General features: G+C 37.0%; 1 protein-coding gene across 5 annotated transcripts in view; it reads left to right on the top strand.

Moving 5' to 3' along the window:
• Positions 1-15,277, top strand: part of Rev1 (REV1, DNA directed polymerase) — a 102,999-nt gene that overhangs the window by 45,526 nt on the left and 42,196 nt on the right. For 3 of the 5 annotated variants that reach the window (XM_023717379.1, XM_004633194.2, XM_004633193.2), the window contains exon 4: positions 10,888-11,056. In XM_023717379.1, coding sequence (XP_023573147.1) covers positions 10,888-11,056 — 169 coding nt within the window. Of the gene's footprint in view, positions 1-9,246; positions 9,349-10,887; positions 11,057-15,277 lie in introns of all 5 variants that reach the window. The other 2 variants (XM_023717380.1, XM_023717381.1) reach the window with 2 other exon arrangements.

Raw genomic sequence — 15,277 nt, 5'->3', positions numbered from 1 at the left:
TTTGTGGTACCGGGGAGTGAACTCAGGACCCTGCACTTGCCAGGCAAGCACTTACTCTACTGAGCTCTCTCCCCGGCCCCTTGATGTGGTCTTTTGCCAAACAAAAATTTAGCTTGAACAAGGTATAATTTGTTCATTTTCATTTTATGGATTGTGCTTTAATCTGAATTTTTTTTTTTTTTTTTTGCTTATTGCTGGATTCTCGCCAATTTTTCCCCATGTTATTTTTCCAAAAAGTTTAGTTTTATATTTTATTTTTATGGCCTTTTTTGAGATTTGTTTTGACTTGGTTTGGGGATTTTCTTGGCCTATTAATGCCCACTTGCTTTAGGACCCTTTGTTGAAATGGCTATCCCTTCCCCCTTGAATTATCTTTGTATGTTTGTGGAGATTATTTGGGTATCTAATACCGTATCTTGTTGGCATTTTGATAGTAGTAGGTACATTAAACCTATTGATCAATTTTGGGACAATTGACATCTTTGTATGTTGTCTGTGAACCCTTTTCCCATTTTATTCTACTATAGTTGATTGAATAGAACATTTTAGACAGTACTTGTGTGTTAGGAACTATGTTTGAAACAAGGTAGTGATTGATAGGGCATGTCGATTTTGTGAGAGATTGAGGAAAATGGGTTAAAGAGGAAACACCTGCCTGTGGGAGTTGGAATAAATTTTTCTTGAACAACTTGGATGTTTTAGTTGGTCCTAAATAAATAGGCATTTTCTAAATGAAAATGGATAAAAGCATCCTAGTCCTGCATTTTTGCCTCAAATTTTCTCATTTTGATGAGTAAGTTTGCTCCTCATTTTCTAGACTTGTCTTTATACTTTGTTTCTGTTTCTTCTTTGCCTTTGATGGAAAGTTTCTTCCTTTTCTCCTCCTGAGTATTGGTACTGGTTCATCCATGAAGACTGAGGTCAAATAAGATTTTATTTCCTTCCCTAAGTCAGGCCGTCATGTTTAAATATCATTGCATTGCTGGGCATGGTGGCACTGGCTTGTCATCCCAGAACTCTGCGAGCCCGAGGCAGGGGGATCCCATATTCAAGCCCATCCTGTCAAGTCTCTGTCTCAAAATAACAAAAAGGAAAGAGTGGGGCTCTAGCTCAGTGTGAATGCCTTGGGCTCAGCCCCCAGTACCAGATACTTAATTAACTTTGAAACCTGAATTTTGGCTTGTATTGCCAAGTTTTGCTTACATAATAAGTTCTTTGGGGTCAGAAAGTCTATTTTATGTAGTGATCCCTTGCCAGACATAGATCAGAGATAACATCTCAAGGCTGTTCCTTTTGCTTCCTCAGAATTTTACCATATAATTTCTGCTAAATGTTACCTCCTCAAAGAGAGTCCCTCTCTGTCTTTATCTAAAATTGATGTACTTTGCCCTACAGTCGCTCTCTAATCTCTTGAATGTAGCTTTATTTTTTTCTTCATTGCCTTTTCTACCAGAATTGATACTGTTATTTGACTTAGTATTTTTTGTCTGCCTAATGGAAGATAAGCCATGGAGCATAGATTTTAGTTTTGTTCATTGCCTAATTCCAGTGCCTAGAAATTTACCAAGCACACTGTACGTGCCCAGTAATTAAGTGAGCAAATGAGTAAAATGGTCTTGTATTGGCATAGCAGAATGTTAAGTATTTCCAATTGTATGATAATTTAACTCAGATTTTTAGTTTTTAATAAGAAATAGCCACATTCTATGCTTACAGAGGTATAATGAGCCTATAATGTTAGGCTCTAGGTATAGGCTTTCTTTTGTGTGTGCAAGCTTCTTAGATGAGCCAGTCAGTGCTTTAAACATAGTAAGTACACTCTTCTTTTGGGTGGAATTTGGGAGAGTCCGTATGAAAAAGGGTGTTCTAGTTATTTTCTATGCTTCTCAATATGTGGATAAAAAAATAGGCCTTAATTACTTTGGCACTGTTGACGTTGGTGAAAAGAAAAAGTTTGAAAAGGGAAGAACATGTACAAAACTAAGTTGCAAATGAAGCAAAGAATATGAAAATATTCCTCAATATGGGAATATGTTGATTTGGTAATATACTTTTTAATAATGCCAAATCTAATTTTTTGGAAATAGATGCCTCCTAGAAATAATAACTGTATAATAATTTTGAATCTTGGACTTCTGCATTGAATTACTTCTGTCCCTCCCCACCCCACTTTGGAGACAGGTTCTTGCTGGTTTGTTCATGCTGGCCAAGAAATAGCAATCTTACATAGTCTGCTGCCTCAGTCTCCCAAAGTGTTAGGATTACAAGCATGTACCGTCATGTTTGGCTTAGAAATTATTTTCTATGGATATGACATACCTTTTTCTGTTTCCTGTGAGACTTATCTTTTAAATCAGAGATGTAGGAATTTAATGACTACATGGGAGGAAAATTTAGTGTATTAATTTATGTTATCTCACATAATTTTGCCAGTATCGGATATGGCATATGCACCTAGTCAGTATTCAAAAATTTGGTTTTTTAGGCTTTTGAAACATTTGTTCAGTTTTGTTTGCTTGGGTGTCTGCGGCTTTTGTTGACTGAGATAACTGAATTGTTGAATCTGTCCATAGGGAGGAAAGGGAGGAAGCAGGGTTATTGTAGAGAGTTGTGGGACAGGTTTTCCTCATTAGTGACTTTGCTAAGTTTTTGTTTCTGTTTACTGGATTGTGAGGCTCAAGTAAAATTGTGAGTCCACAATGGGACCGAAGGAGCTATAGGCTGATTCAGGTTCTGTCCCTGTTGTGAATTATTGAATCATTATGGTTGTCATTTAACATAGCTAAAGCCCTTTAAAACAACAACTTACCTTCCCAGAGACCACCTCCCCCTCCTTCTCCACCCCAACCCTGGTCCTTTCACTCCCACCCCCACACACAAGGGAGCTCCCAGGCAGGTCCTGAGGTGTCACTAACCCTGCCCCTCAAACTCCACCCCTGGCAGAAGTCCGTAAAGCCTAGTCCTCCCTTGTCTCAGCTCAAAGGGTCCTCCAGCCCCCTTGGATTCTCTCTGTGTCCTCTCCAAGATAATAGAGCCCCCCCTTTTCCTTTTGCTTCTGTTTATCTGCCATGTCACCGCCAAAAAACCTAATGTAGGTAGCTTGCTTATTCCTCCTGTTTCTGTAATGTAATATAACCAGCACATAGTCAAGTTCTTTGGATATGGAGAATGAAGTAGTGCATATAAAGAATGTTTTCTGAATAAAAGATGCAGCCAGGAACAGTTTCGTCTAAGATTGTAAAAGTTTGTTCATAACATTTTTTAACCACATGAAGAAAACTTCACAAGCTGTGTCAGCATACATGAAATTTGTATACACAATGACATTTGCTGCAGTAGAATTTCACTTGTAGAGCTTTAGGCGTAAATATAGCCTAAATTGTGGTCCTTTTTGTGGGATAAGCCTGTGCCTTTTACTGCGCTTATAATTGCCTCTTACTTAGTGGTTGGCTTTAGTTTAATCCTAAAATTTAGTGGTGGCAACAGAAATGTCCTCAAGAAATGTTCTAGTTTGATTTTTTTAGTGTACCAGAAAGCCTTCTGTTTCAGTAGTGATGGTTCTGAGATTGAACTCAGGACCTTGTGCTTGCCAGACAAGCACTTATTACACTGAGCTACCTCCCAGTGGAGAATAAAGTGTTAGAGGGGTAGGAGATTCATAACTAAGCTCATCCGCAAGACTTGAGTGCCCAGGTTGTTGGTGAATGCATTGGTGCTGTTACCACCAACTGCTTTGCATGCCCTGAAGTGATGAAAAGAGGAAGGGGAATTTTAAGGTATAAAAGATACGTTTTCATCATACAAGGTACAGAGATAACGTAATTCACTGTGCCAATGTAGATTTTGTCGGGCATTAACTACTGAAGTACTTATCCAAATGATCTAAGGAAGGAATGTGTTTGGGTTCATGTGTGTATGTTAAGAACATTGAAATGATTCTTAGAATTGATTATGCTGAGACTGTTGTTGAATTCTAATATTACAAACAACAATTGTAGGAGTTAAGTAGGATGAAGTATGTAAATATCTAATAGGTATAGTCTCCAAATTATGTTTTTTCTCTATTTTGCCTGGCTATAGTTGTAAAATGCTTAATGCTAACAACTTTATTTTACTATATAGTAACTCCCTGACTTAGAAACATTCAAACTGAGAACTTTCACAGGTAAAAACAGACCTAGCATTAGGAACATTCATAGATGGAAACAAAGCTACATGTCTGGCAGATATTGCCCCATTTGTGTGCTTACCATACAGTGTGATAGAGTATAGTAATAGAGTGCTCAGAGCCCAGGGTGTCCAGAAGTAAGAGGAAAAGCAGTAGTGAGGGGAGGTTTGGTATTTTAATGCTGCTGAATTGTGTATTTGTGTCAAAGTTGTATAAGACTCACTTTGTTGGACTTACGAATGTTCTCCCAGTTGTTAGTTGGGGACTTATTAGTATAAAGAAGTGTATGTTTTCCAGGTATGGTAGTGTAAACTTGTAATTGCAGCAGTTAGGAGGCTAAGGCAAGAGAATTCCCTTGAATTTGAGCCCAGACTGGGCTACATGTAGTGAGTTCAAGGTTAGACTGCACTTTACAATAAGAAAGACAAATGTATGTTTGTAATAAAATTGCCATACATTGTTATTGTTACAATTGACATACCAATAAATTTCCACTCGTTATAGGAAAGTGTATTTTCAAATTTTACGCAAAAATTTACCTTTGCTTTTTCTTTAGTAAAAATAGTTGTTGTAGGAGTTAAACCTGCAGCCTTCCCATTGAACTACATCCACAACTCTTTTGTGTTTGGTGATAGTCTTGCTAAGTCACTGGGTTGTCTAGGCTAGGTTTGAATTTTCATTCTTCTTGCCTCAGCCTGGGATTATAGGTATGAGCCACCCCATACCTAGTAAAGAGAACACTTACTTAAACCATGGATATGCTATGTATACTGTGTCTTTTGGCTTTGTATTTGATTCTGTATTTGATTTTAAATTTGAATTTTGTGGCATATGTACAAATGTTTATTGGGCAGTCAAATATATGGCTGTTTCCCTGCCTTTTTAGCTATTGCTCCTATATACAAACATGCATACATATTTTTTCTCATTTACATTTCCTGCTTTAGTTCCTTTATCCAGAAAATTACATGTGATACATAGATCTGTTTTGCTTTTTTGAACAAACTGTTGAAGTGTTCTTCACATCTTAGGTGCTAGAGATACTGATTTTAGAGTGTATGGCTGTGTGGAAGCTTGTGGAAGAGTCATTTAAATATCTAGTCCCTCTTAACAGACTAAGTGAAGGGAGTAGGTTGTTTAGGCTGGCATGGGTTTTCAGTGTTCATCTAACCTGAAAACCAGGCCTCTCAGTCCAGGGTTGCACCCTGTTATGGTTGATCAAGGACAGAGGATGTAGCTTTTTTTTTTTTGGGGGGGGGGGACCAGGGATTGAACTCAGGCCCTTGCGCTTGCCAGGGAAGTGATTATTCTACTGAGCCATCTCCCTGGCCCAGAGGATGTAGCTTAATGGTACAGCTCTCACCTACCAGTAGGCCCAAGACCTTGCGCTCCAAAAATTTATAATTTTAATGTTTTTTAAAAAATCAGTAAGTTATATTATAAATTAAAATGCTTTCACCTTAAATAGCAAACTATGCTTTTGCAGTTCTTTTAGAAAAGGTACAATAAAAACGTTGGACATTAAGACGATAATTACATTCCTTGTATTTAATGACTTCTGTGTCTTACATCTGTTGCCCAGAATTCCACCAAGATTTAATTTTCCTGTTTTTATATAGTACTTCACTTGCTAATTATTACTCTAGATTTGTACTTATTGGTATATAGTCATTGAGTACTTGCAATGTGGCTAATCCACATTGAGATAGGCTATAAATGTAAACCATATTCTGATGATTTAGGAAAAAATACAAAAATTGAGCTTTGTAGTTTTTCATTTTTACTTTATATGGAACTACTATAAATTAAAAAATTAGATGTGGGTCCCATTAAAAGATTATAACTTTAAAAAGGGTGATTTCTAGAATTACAAACTTGATCTTTAATTATGGATCTTCTACCAGCTGTGTGGCTTGGAAAGTTAACTGAATTTTTCCAGTTGTTGATTTCTCTTGTAAAATGAAAATATTCCTTTGTAGGATGGTCTTGAGCACTAGAAAAGATAAATGTAGGTTGGAGTGTTGAAGACATTTAGATGTGTTCAGGCCAATTTTCTTTTTATATTCCTGGTCTTTACCACATGCAGAGAATATTAACAAATGTACATTGATTTGAAAAATGTTCCACTGTCCTGTAAACATAAGTAATGCCATAAAATTAATATGTCTAAAAGTAAGTGAACTTATTTTAAAAATCTCAAACAATTGAGTGAATAATTGCTTATTCTAAAATTAAAAATTTCAAAGAAGGAATTCTGTTGGGCACAGGTCCCTTAAAAACTGTTTCTTAGATCCACTACTGTGTTTTCGTCTGGTAAGGTCACTTGTGGAGCCTCATCGTTGGTAATCTACGATAGAGTAAGGATTTTATTTGTTGAGTGTTTTTGTTTTATACCCTAATTTATTTAAAAATAGTACATGCAAGGAATATGGGTAATGGGGATGGGTGTTAATTTTAGTTGGTAGCTACAGACATTTCTTGTTTAATGACCTACCTGTTTAACAGCTGTTGAGACTTAGGGCCTGCCCCCATGGACTTCAGCCTGCGCTTTTTTTGTACAGTTCCATATATCCTGTTTGTAGAGCCTCAGGGTATTTTGTGTATTACATCTTGTTCGTGTTGTACTATAATTTTTGCTGATTGTACCATGTAGTACTATAGTTTTAGGTTATACATTGAGTTGCATTCCCTTCAACCATTTTTTTCTTCTGAATATTGTAATGCATATACTATACATAATTCTCCATTTAGTGACCAAGTCAACCCTTCTCAGTCATGAAAGGATGAATGTCTTATGTTTGAATTGGTCTAGTCCGTTTACCTTGATTAGGCTTGTGTGTGCTACTGCAGAAAATGAAATGGCCCGTAGACCTTTAAGAACACTTTTAATTTTGGTACTCTGGAAATGACATTGAGATTTAGAACATAGAATTTTGCTCAACCTAGTGGTATTTTTGTTTCTGTTGCCTGTTTTTATTTGCCAGTACATCACTTGAATAAAAACATACTTAGAGGTAAGGGTAGCCACAAGAGAAAATTGTGGCTGTGAGCCAGGTGTGGAGGCGCACGCCTATGATCCCAGCACTTGGGAGATTGAGGCAGGAGGATTGTTGGGAGTTTGAGACCACCCTGGGCTACATAGTGAACTCATGGCCAGCTGCATAGTGAGACCCTGTCTCAAGATGACGGGGGGAAAAAAGGAAAAAGAAAAAGTTTGTGGCATTGAAAATCTTTTATGGTTGGGCTGGCCAGATAGCTCAGCAGATTAAAGCGCCTGCTTAGGCAGATGCAGGGGCCAGCGGGCTGTGTCTGCATGTGTTTGGGCATGGTGGTGCACAGCTGTAATCCCAGTGCTTGGGAGTGTGAGAACAGGAGAATCATTACGAGTCTGATCTGTGTAGTGAGACCCTATAGACCCTGTACTTAATACATAAAAAAAGAAGAAGAGAAGACGAAAATAGTTTATGGTTTGTGGCTAGAGAGCAGTCTTAGCTTTGGTGCTCCTTCTTGCTTTGAGATAAGAGATGATAATGATAATGTTAGTACCACTGGAGATTGGTGATACATAGTTCTTGCTCTATGCAAGGCCTTTATTTCATCAGTAATTTATAACGTAGTTCATTTAATCCCCACAATAGCCCATTATTAATGCACTGTTGTTATCCTTGGTTTACCATGAATTTGAGTTGAGGCGCTCTACAAAGTAACTTAGATGAGTGAGGTCTATTAAACTAAGTGACAGATCTAAATCTCACCCCCCCCCCAACAGGGTATTACTTTGTAGTATTGGCCGGTCTTGAACTTGCTTATGTAGTCCAGGCTGTCCTCAAACTCCTGGCAGTCCTGCCTCAGCCTCCCTAGTGCAGAAATTACAGGCATGTTCCCCCATACCCAGCTAAGATCAAGGATTTGAACCAACTTAGTCTTGCTTTGGTGACTTTGCTCTTAATAGTTTGCTATAAGGTCTCTCTAGTTTGTGCGTATTTTGAGAATTGAAGTATTGTTAACACTCCTGCTCCACTTTTGCTGTGGTGGTAACTCAAGGCAGTGCTGAGGACTGTTAGTTTATTAACTATATTCTGAGTACCTGTAGGTAAGGCATAACAATAAGTCAAAAACAAGGTTTCTGTGTATGTTTAGGGGTGAAGTTTGACAATAAATAAATAAACAAATACAGGGGCCGGGGAGATGGCTCAGTAGAATAAACACTTGTCTGGCAAGCCTAAGGGCCTGAGTTCAATCCCCGGTTCCACCAAAAAAAATAAATAAATAAACAAATAGAGACGGTAACTTAGAATGTTGTAAAGAGAATTAACTAGCATGGTAGATTGAAGGAATGGGATCCTACTATAGGCAATGTGTCATTCAATTTTAATGTCATGTGAATTGTGTGGTGTTGACTATCTCTCATATATTTTCTAATTAACTCTAAATTTGCTGAATTGTTAAATGTAAAATGTTTAGGGGCCAGGGAGATGGCTCAGTGAAATAAGCTCTTCCCTGGCAAGCGCAAGGGCCTGAATTCAATCTCCGGTTCTGGGAAATAAATAAATGAATGAATGAATGTAAACGTTTATTACACACTTATGTACTTTTAAACTCATATGCATTTTATCATTGAGGAAATAGAATCAAAGAGAAATACTATTTAGAAAAGCATAAAAAATCAAGAGCAACCATGAACTATACTATGCATGTTAGGCATTTACAAGCCAGTCTGTTAAGGTGATAGAATGATCCCTAGTTGCTGTCTGTAGTGCATTATTGACAGTTCTGGTTTGGATAGAAAGATAAGGCCATGGGCCCGGGGAGATGGCTCAGTAGAATAAACGCTTGCCTGGCAAGGACAAGGACCTGAGTTCAATCCCCGGTTCCGCCAAAAAAAAGAAAAAAAAAGAAAGATAAGGCCAGCATATACCGGCTCTGTATCTCAACATTTTTTTTTTCTTGGGGTCTAGGGCATGTGCCTCAAGTTATAGGCATTACTTGAAAGGATTTCTGATGTGATCATAGTTTATAATAACAGCAGTTGTTACATTGAATGTTTCCTATATGTCAGATGTATTTCATCATTGCAGTTTTGTCTGTTTATTTATGAAGAAAGAGGAGAAAGTCTAAAGGAGTTGAGTAATTTGTCCACAGACACAGCTAAAAGTTGTTAAAGCGAAGATTAAACCCAGGTCAGTGTGACATAATAGTTTATGTGATCTTACCTTTTAACTAGATTGGTTTTCATGGTCTACTTCACACTGAAGAATTTGCAAGAGCTTTTAAACTTGAACTTCAAAGGACATTCTCAGTTTTACCCAATGAGGTCCTTCATTGTTTAGTCAACTCACCAGATTTTCCAGTTTCAAATTTGTAGAATAATTAGACTTCAGAGAGCAGTAGTAGAAGGAAGAGCACTTTATGACTATGTGCTGTTAGTATATTCCTGACATACCTTTTGAGCTAGATGAGACACCAAGCCATTTTTTGCTTAACTGTTTAGTAGAATTATACTTAAAACAGTCATTGATGAGCTTACAAAGTAATGGTTTAGATTTTTGTGTTCTTTATTGAATTTGGTATTCCTTTTAATGCACAGTGATCTCTTTAATTTGGTATTGAATATAAATTTTTGCCTTCCAGCTGTTCAATTTATACTATTCTTACAGTAGATCACTTTAATACTATATTTTGGATTTTGTGGCCCTTAGCCTCTAAAAACCTCCTGGTATGAATTTTGAATTTATTTTTCTGAAGTCTTTTCCTCGGTTATCTATTACAGGAGTTTAGTTTTTAGTCACAGGAAGCAACGGAAATGTAGTTAGTTTAATTGACATATGTTTTAAATAGATAGTATTATTCAGCCCAGTGTTCTATTTTCTTGGATACTTAATATGATAAATGTAAACACCTCAAATTTAATAATGATGACATAATGTATATGTGGCTTACATTGTGAGTCACATTATACTTCCATTGGACTATGTTACTATGTAGAATTATAATAATGTCAAATGAATTCTGTGCTGCGAAATTCACTGAGTTAAACCTGGCATATCATCTGTGGTATTTTTACTTCTTATGTTTAAGATGTTTTGTATTAAGAATACATGAATTTGAGACAACTGCAAGGATTGGCATTTCTTAGTCTATATAAACTAGGTATTGGTTTTGGTGAATTTCTTTGACATTGATGCAGTTTCACTTTGGAGAACTGGGTAAAATTATCTGATTAATTTAAAATATTTTCTTAAATGAAAATTAAAATTATTAAGCTGTATAAGAACAGGGTGTTAATAAATTACAATAAGTCACCTTAAACAGTAAGTATTGAGTAATTTGAGTACTTTTGTATCATTCTGAGTTAATTTTAAGTCTTGAAAGTAAACCGTAAATGAAGTTTATAGTGAAATTTTTAAGACTTCAGATACCAGTGTCAAGGACCTATTCCAAATATGATGAAACATTTACAAACATTTGTTTTTAACATATTTTATTCATTACTTGATGTCTTTAATTACATTATGTAGTGTCTCCTAGCCGGAGATATTTTTGTGTTGATCGACCTTCCCAGCCAGGGGAAAGGATTTGCTGTACTTTGTGATTTACCTCACAGCTTTATTGAGTAGTAGCATAGCCAAGAGAAAATGAAACAGTGATGTTCTTAAGTTATTGGGGACCTAGTATTCTACTTTGCTGTATATAAAACTCAATGTATTTGTGTTCTGCAGATCCTTCTGCTGAGGAACTGAGGAAGCTAATGATGTTGCATGGAGGCCAGTATCATGTGTATTACTCCAGATCCAAAACAACACACATTATTGCCACAAATCTTCCTACTGCCAAAATTAAAGAATTAAAGGGGGAAAAAGTAATTCGACCAGAATGGATTGTGGAAAGGTAAGTTTAGCTTCAGATTACATTTAATTAAATTAGTAAGTTTAAAAAATTGAAATACTTTTATGTTGCAGTTACCTGATTAATAGGATGAAAATAATGTGTTAAACATTACTTACTGTAGTCTTTACCCTCCCACGTTGATAGTTCAAGAAACCTAGGATTTGGCATTTTGTTAGAAGTGGTGTGTTAACTTGAGATAATCAGTCTAAAAAGAAAAAAGGCTTATTTTGGCTCCTAGCTTTCAAATACTTGTTCCTATTGTAGGGGGCCCTGTGGTGCTGTGGTACATCATGGTGAAACTGCTGCACACCTCATAGGAAATAAGAGGCAGAAGGAGAAATAGGAAGGGGCTAGGGCATCAGTGTTTCCTTCAAGGAGTGTCCACAATAGTACCAAGCTGAGGATTATGCTTCTAAAACACGCCTTTAACACGTGCCTCTAGTGAGCAGTTCATGTTAGTGTTCTTACAACCTTCGCTGTCAGGAGGTAGGGGAGATGACTCAAGCAAGCAACAGAAAGCATTTATGGGAGGGAGTTGATCAGGCATGTAATTTAGGACTGTCCACCTGCTGTGGTTACATGAAAAATGGAAGTTATTTGTGCAGACTGCTTAGCACAGTTCCTGGCATGCTGTAAAGCCATAATATATAAGAGGCTGCTGCTGTTACTTTTATTCTATAAACAAGTGACTTTTACAAAATAAATTCTCAAAGTTCAAGAACAGTTTTACAACTCGTGGAAAGCCAAGTGTATTTTACAGATTAATGGTTTAGTAAGCCTTGGGAGAATTATAGTTGAAAGCTCATCTCTAGAACATGCCACCAATTCCATCTCTTGTGCTCTGGTCTTATGTCCCATCTGCTGTCTGTATTGTCCATTATTTTTTTGTTTAATATAGCTTTTAGGTGTGTGTCCCTTAAAAGGACTTAAGAAGCTCTCAACATACCAGTGTAAGAAGTGGACACTAGTCCATAGTTGATCTGTGTGTCATAGTCAAGCTAGTCACTAACTATTTTAAGGGCTAGAATTTTTATTTGAAGGTAATAGTTTGCTTTGGCGGAAATAAGAGAAGAAGGGTGCTTACCACCCTCAAGAAGGGACTTGAGTTGCTTAGAAAATGGTGATTTTTGTTACACCTATTTTCTATATACCTGTTCCTTTTGGTGAATTGAGCTAAGGAGATAAGTACAAAATGCATCTGGAGACAGTCTAGACTAGAGCTATGCTTAATCATTGTTTTTAAATAATGAACAGTGACTTTGGACATCAGCATTATATGGCTGTCTTAGGCCTCACTGTGTGTACTTAAAGGCCAGGGCCAGTGAGTTTATCTGACTCGCCCAAGAAGGTAGATGAATGTTGGTTTTCTGACTTCAGTTTGGGTCTGTTCTTCACCATTTAAGCTTGTTATAGATGAATAGGTCCATATAGAAGTGGATTAGTTTGGGTATATATTTTACTAATGTAAAATACTGGGTGTCTGTTATGTCATTATAGCATGGAATTCCTTTGGCTCAATCATACTTTTTGTCTTATCAATTTTAGCAATTTTTTGATGAGATTTGATTATACTTTAAACATTTTTGACATTTAATGATAATACATACTGGTCTGTAATTAGTTTTTCTGTTTTCATTTGCACAATTTGAAAGAAACTACAACTTCTCAGTGTGTGGAGTGTTGCTTTTACTAGAATTCCTTAATGCCAAAGTATGTGCTGTTACACCTGAGTTAGTGTAGACATGATTATAGAGTCCTGACTGCCAAGAGTCAGGGGAGTCCATTAATGAGAAGTCTCTATACTAACTAGGTAAAGGTGTGAGGTTATTTGGCTAAACCACTTGCTTTCTAAAATTTACACTTTATGTTATTAGTTTTCAAATTGTTATAGTCCTTCCTTGAAGCAACTTTATGTTGAAATTTAAAATGTAAAATAGAGAAGCTGCTAAGACTTAAACTCTACTGGTCCATCAAGCTTGAGATGTGCTTAGGAGCATACTTTAAAACCAGGTCCTACCGGTTGATTTTACTTTTGTGTTTTTGGTGTTTGTATTGAGTCTTAAGCTTGGGCCCTCTGTGTAATAGGCTAACACATAGGTTGGCTGTTGGTTCAGAATCGTGATTTGTTGTGTCAGTCTCATGCCAATCAACTGAAGTCTGCTAGTAGGACTGGTTTATAGTTTTGTCTTTCTTTTTAAATTCCCAAGCCCTAGGGCTGGTGAGGTAGCGCAGCAGACTAAGCACCTGCTTAGGCAAGCGCAGGGATAGGGGTTCATTCTGGCACCACATGCCATGCCAGCCATGTCATGCCACTGAGTTTGGGCATGGTGGCACACGGCTGTAATCCTGGTGCTGGGGAGGCTGAAAACAGGATCACTATGAGTCCAAGCTGGGCAGTGAGACCCTGTAACAAATACATAAAAAACATAAACTCCCAAACCCTAACATACATTTGGCATGTACTTAAAACACTCTGAAGATCTCATATTTGTTATGGACTAAAATACTGATTTCCAGTTACATTCAGTATAAATGTTAGTGTTTTTTCAACTCATTGAAAATTGTGGGGGTTTTGAAACAGTCTGTCACTATAGAGCCCAGCCTGGCCTTGAACTTGTGGCAGTCTTCCTGCCCAAGCCTCGAAAGTGCTGAGGTTATATGTGTGTGCCACCATGCTCAACCCAAAAAGTTTTAGCTTTATCTCTTAAAATTTTCTCTGCTGAGGATATACATCAGTGGCACAGCACCTGCCTAGCAAGCACAAGGTCCTGAGTTAAATTCTTGGCACCAAAAAAAATTTTTTTTCCCCTCTGTAGTTTTGTGTCCCATTTCAGTTTACCTTCATAAAACATTAACGTAATTCTGATACAGATTTGGAGTTTTAAAAAGTTGTATCTTCACTCTGAACCGCTGCTTACATTTCAGGCCATTTTGCAACTCTTATCTTGCTAGAACGTATATTCTTAGCCTTCAGGAGTTAGAGTAAATAGCTTAACTCTCAGTATCTATAATTTCAAACAGACAAACAAACAAGAAAAACAACCTGGACAGTGTAGGAGCAAGAGCAGGAGGTCATTTGAACATTTTCATTCTAGCTCTCCTGAGTTCACAATAGCCTGTCTTTGTAAGTGGTCAGGAAGTTTAGGTCATTGAAAGTAGGGGAAAGGGAAGCACAATTTTTGTGTTTAGCACATTTTGAGAGGGCCATAATTTATATTTCTCCCTGCCAGGCAGCTTGAACCACTGGGTTATACATGTATGACACGTGGTAGCTTTTTATTAATTGGATTTGTAAAATGATTGGTAAAAGTGTTTATTTTTTTATTTTAGGGAAGGGTCTACAGGGTGTTCAGGGTAGTAAAAGTGTTTAGATCTGTTCGTACTACCGGTAGTACAGCTGCACCACTGGATGTTTTACGTATACTCCAATAGTTCAAACTGCAGGAACATGTTAAGGCTGAATTTTGCTTAGTAATGAAATAATAGGCAAAGAACAGGTCAGTTTTGTTTTGCTATTTTTTTTTTCTTGACACATAATTTGATCCTTTCATGCCTTAAGTCCACTTTATTTATTTGTTTATTTTTAAAACTATTTTTTAGCCAGTTCAGCACACCTTAAGGGCGGGGCTGGCACAACATGTGGTGCCAGGGGTCAAACCACGGTCCCCTGCGGCTGCCTAAACTTGCCTAAGCAGGCCCTTTAGAGCGCCGAGCTATCTCACCAGCCCCTTAAATCCACTGTTGAAGAAGGAAAATGAATACTTGAGTGAGTGTACAGGTGTTAGATGTTATTTTTCTAATAGGGAATGACTAAGATACTTAAACTATAAAACATTTAATTTACAGAATTTCTTCAGAATTACGACTATTACAGACTAAGTAGGATATAACCCATGGCTGGGTATGGTGGCGCACACCTGCAATCCCAGCACTGGGGAGGCTGAAATAGGAGTCCAAGCTACGTAGTGAGGCCCTTTAGACCCTGTACTAAATACATGTTAAAAAAGAGAAAGAAACCATGTATGTTTATAAAATGAAAGATTTCTTTTTATCTCCTTTTGGTTTTGAAATTTGAGTTTTAATATTTGGCTCTGTTTTTCACCCTTTTTTTGTATATAGAATAGTAAAAAATGTCTATATAATTCCTTTGTGTTTACGATAAGCAAAAACACTAATAAATATTAGAAATCAGCCCTGGAGAAAATTTTTTAAAGTTTTTAA

Source organism: Octodon degus, unplaced genomic scaffold, assembly GCF_000260255.1.
Source record: "Octodon degus isolate 3935 unplaced genomic scaffold, OctDeg1.0 scaffold00052, whole genome shotgun sequence".
In the NCBI taxonomy this organism is placed as follows: domain Eukaryota; kingdom Metazoa; phylum Chordata; class Mammalia; order Rodentia; family Octodontidae; genus Octodon; species Octodon degus.
This window is presented reverse-complemented; position numbering and strand designations above follow the sequence as displayed.